The sequence below is a fragment of the Solanum dulcamara genome, chromosome 7, assembly GCF_947179165.1.
Source record: "Solanum dulcamara chromosome 7, daSolDulc1.2, whole genome shotgun sequence".
Lineage (NCBI taxonomy): Eukaryota > Viridiplantae > Streptophyta > Magnoliopsida > Solanales > Solanaceae > Solanum > Solanum dulcamara.
In genome coordinates this window covers 68,599,045-68,603,146 of record NC_077243.1, presented here as the reverse complement: position 1 = coordinate 68,603,146, position 4,102 = coordinate 68,599,045, and the positions used below count along the sequence as shown (strand labels likewise).

Here is a 4,102-nt window from a genome sequence, read left to right as displayed (position 1 = left end):
AAGAATTGTAAAAAATATAAAAGTATTACGTTCTCGCTTAAAATCTATATACTAATTTAGTGAATGAGAAGCTTGAGAAGAAGTAAGATGATAGACAATATTTTTGTTACTAAATACAATTTTAGTGCACAATAAAATATGCACAAGGACACAACATGAAGAATAACATGACCCAAATATATATATATATATGCAAAATTGGGATATCAGTTAGGAGAGGAATAAATTGGACACTATAATTATAATTCTTGGTAATTAAGTATCCATGAAAAACGTAAATGAGAGGATGCTAAATGGGCTTAATTAATCAAAGGCTTAATTGAGATTTATTGCAAGGTTATGTAGGTGAACTCTTGCAATTGAATAGTCAATGTATGAGGCCTTTTTAAATTCAATTAGATAGTAAACCATTATGGAAAAATGAAGAGAAAACTGTTAAAAATAGAAAAAAAAGATAATTAATATTTCTTGACATCACTTATTATTATTATTATTATTATTATTATTATTATTATTATTATTATTATTATTTTATAATGTCAGAAAAAATAATTAAAGCCCATTTAATTTAATATAATTAAGAAAGAAGGTTATTGCTTGTACGTGGTCTGAATGGCTTTATTGCATCCTAAAGATCATCCATGTTTACTGCTATACGTGGCTGCTATTTTTTTAAAATCATGATTATGATTTTCTTTTATTAATCCATTTAGTTAGTTGCTAGATTAATGAATAAAAAATGTCGAAAAAATGAGAAAAAATGATAAATAGAAATGGAGGCCATAGAAAGGTGTGCATCATTATATATATATATATAAGATTGGCTTATCACTAAGAGAATTTTTAATGCAAAATTAAGTAATTGGGGTTATGAACTTGAAAGATTTGATAGTTATGGATATTATTAATAATAATTAAGAGAAAAGTTTATGAAGATGTAGATGTGTGAATACTTTTTAAATAAAATAATTGAGAAAAAATAGATTAAAAAGTCAAAAAAATATAAAAAAAAAGATAATTATAAATGAAAGTCATAGACAAGTGTCACATCACTTCCTCTGTGATCCTCTTTTATATATATGGCAACGGAGAATGAGGAGTTATTTGAATTCAGATCCCTTGTCGTAACTTACGGTGAAACAAAGGAACAGAGTTGAAAGCAACAGCCTGACACTCATGAGTTTATAGGTTGGCAAGGCGACGCCCATTAATGCCACTTACAAAAACAATTACTATTTCATACTTTCTCCGTTAATTTTTATTTATTCAATTTAAATTTTACATATTTTTTAAAAATAATTTAAAAAATAACTAATGAATGTTGAACGAATAAAGTATAATTGTTCGATCTTATTTTTTAAAGAGGAAAAAAGACAAATCAACAAGCTTAAATTTTCGTTTGAATTAAAAGAAATCAAACCTTTTATCTTATTTACATTGCTAGAAAATGAAGAATACTACTCCATCCGACCCTTAGTGATCTAATAGGAGCAAGAGAACTAGTCTATCATTCAACGACAAAAGTTACTCTAAATATAACAGAACAATCTTTTTAAGTGCTAATATCAAAAAAAAAAAAAATCTCATATCGAATATCGCGCGCCTCTTCTCCACTTGAGTTATTTTACATTTCAATTGTTAATACGTTGTTTAACCTCTAAAGTTACATCTGATTTAATTTGTTTTCAAAATGTCATGAGTCATCGATTATTATTATTATTTTGTCCCATTATTACATAATTGACGTGGCTTCGTTGTACTTTACTCAATCCATTCTCACCTCCTATTAATATACCTCCGCCTTGCATCTCTATCCCTTTATTCTTCTCAAAGAATTCATCCATCCATTTTTCTCTACTTTCTAAATAACACAAATCAACTAAGCAAATCCATCAAATCAAATAATATAGCCAAATACAATATAGCGTTAACAAACATTAAAATGGGTATGTGCAATTCATGCGAATCTACATCTGTTGCAACAGCGAAATTAATACTCCAAGACGGAAGATTACAAGAGTTCACTTATCCGATAAAAGCTTCATATCTTTTACAAAAAGATCCTACTATTTTCATCTGTAACTCCGATGAAATGGAATTCGGAGATACGGTTTCCGCCCTAAATGCCGATGAAGAGCTCCAATTGGGTCAATTATATTTTGCTTTGCCTTTGAAACGGCTAAGAAATATACTTCGAGCTGACGAAATGGCAGCATTAGCGGTTAAGGCGAGTTCTGCATTGAAGAGAACTAGTAGTAATAAAGTGTTTGTATCTTCCGAAGAGAAGAGTTGTGGTAGAATAGTCAGGAAAGTGGTGGATGGTGGCGGGAGTGGGAGGAGAGGGAAGAAGACTGTGAGGTTGAGTGTCATACCAGAATAGAGTGAAAAAAAAAATCATGTTTGAATAACTTTCTGTTATTCTAGGTAAAATGCTACCACGGTTACAAAGGATGAAATTGTTGGGTGCGCAGAATAGGTATTGTGGACTTGGATCATTAATCATTCAGTTATTGATCCAAGTCGGTTAAAAAAGACATGTTTTGAAACGATGAAAATTGACTCTATTGATCGATTTCGAAAAACGTTGTCAAGACTGTCCTCTACTGACCCATTCCGGCCCAATCATTGCTATTGAAGTGAAGTCCTAAGATTAATCCGATTCATGCCATTGGGAATCATAGAAACCAGAAGCGAAAAAATTGTACACTTATTATTGTGTAAAAAAAAATTCATTGATAATTACTATGCTAGAAGCATAAATCTTTTAACTTAGGAGTACTGTTCATTTTATTTTGTAAATAAGTTGATATTCAAGAGCTGGTCTCTATTATTTGGGTAATGCAAAATTGTTCATTCTTTTTCTATCATAATTTGCTAATGGCCAAAAAAAATATAATTGCCCAAAATGGCCCAAATACACGCTTACACTATAAAGAGGATTTCTTTTGGACATTTATACCCTTTTTTTCAAATTTACATTTTTCTTATCAATTTATTTATTATTTTTTTTGTTTCAATAAATGAGAAAGTTTCCCAATACATGGGAAATAGACTAAATTTTCAGATTTTTATAACTTCCATAAATATATGCCTTTTGATTTCTTTAACAGATATTGTAAAATGGCCAAAGGCCAATACGCATATAATTTTTCTTCTTCCTTTTTTTTCTTCTTCTTTTTTTTTAAATAAAAAATCTATAAAGAATTCAAAATTTGATTGACAAATAGAAAATAAAGTTTAAAATGTGAATTACAAGATAAACTCAATAATAATATTGATTTCAAAATAAATGTAACTCGCACTCAATTTAAATTCAAGATTTATAAAATAACTAATTAACAAATAAAAATAAATAAAAAATTTGGTATACATTTGTCCACTCAACAACAACAATAATAATAATAAAGGAAAAGACTTGATCTACTCCTCAAGTTGTAATTTAGAGCTGATATATTTTTCGTTAAAAAAAGAGACACTTTTAGCGGGCGGAAGTGAAAAATAATTTGAATTTCTTTCTTGTAAAGTCTACTATAGATGCACTGTTTTTTTCCCACAACTATGGAAAAGTAAATTACAATATGTCCGAAAAGAAAATAGTTTAATTTTTTTTTCATTTTTTCTCTCTTTTATTTTCCATTTTCACTATTTCTTTTTATTTTTCATCTTTTTCTAAATAAAAAATTAAATAAAAACAAGAAACTCATATAATGATAAGCAAATAAATCCACAAGGAAGATATTTAATATCGAAATTAATCATTGAAATAAAAAATTCAAAAAAATAAATAGGTGTGAGAAGTATCAAATATACCCCTAATCTTTGCGAGATGGATCATATACCCCAATATGAATTTTTTTTAATAGAATATTAGAAAAAATATTTTTTTTAAAAACTAATATTTTCCCTTCTGTCAAGCTAAAAGTATTTGAGTTATTTGTGTAACAGTAGATACAAATGGCTCAAATATACATTTTTCAGTTGAGAAAGTGAAAACTTAAATTCAATTAATCTTATTTAGTTTTATTAAAAATACAAATTGCTCACATATATATCTCCTTCATTATATAAATGATCAAGATATACCTTTTTTATATAGGGAAAT

General features: G+C 27.8%; 1 protein-coding gene across 1 annotated transcript; it reads left to right on the top strand.

Annotated features, from left to right (window-relative positions):
* The first annotated feature begins 1,848 nt into the window (after positions 1 to 1,848).
* On the top strand, positions 1,849 to 2,689 carry LOC129896144 (uncharacterized). Its single transcript, XM_055971977.1, has one exon. The coding sequence runs from the start codon at positions 1,943 to 1,945 to the stop codon at positions 2,378 to 2,380; it is 438 nt and encodes a 145-aa protein (XP_055827952.1). The 5' UTR covers positions 1,849 to 1,942; the 3' UTR covers positions 2,381 to 2,689.
* The last annotated feature ends 1,413 nt before the right edge of the window (positions 2,690 to 4,102 follow it).

What these genes read in the sequence shown, in the direction of transcription:
- LOC129896144 (XM_055971977.1), top strand. Translation starts at nt 1,943, where the DNA reads ATGGGTATGTGCAATTCATGCGAATCTACATCTGTTGCAACAGCGAAA.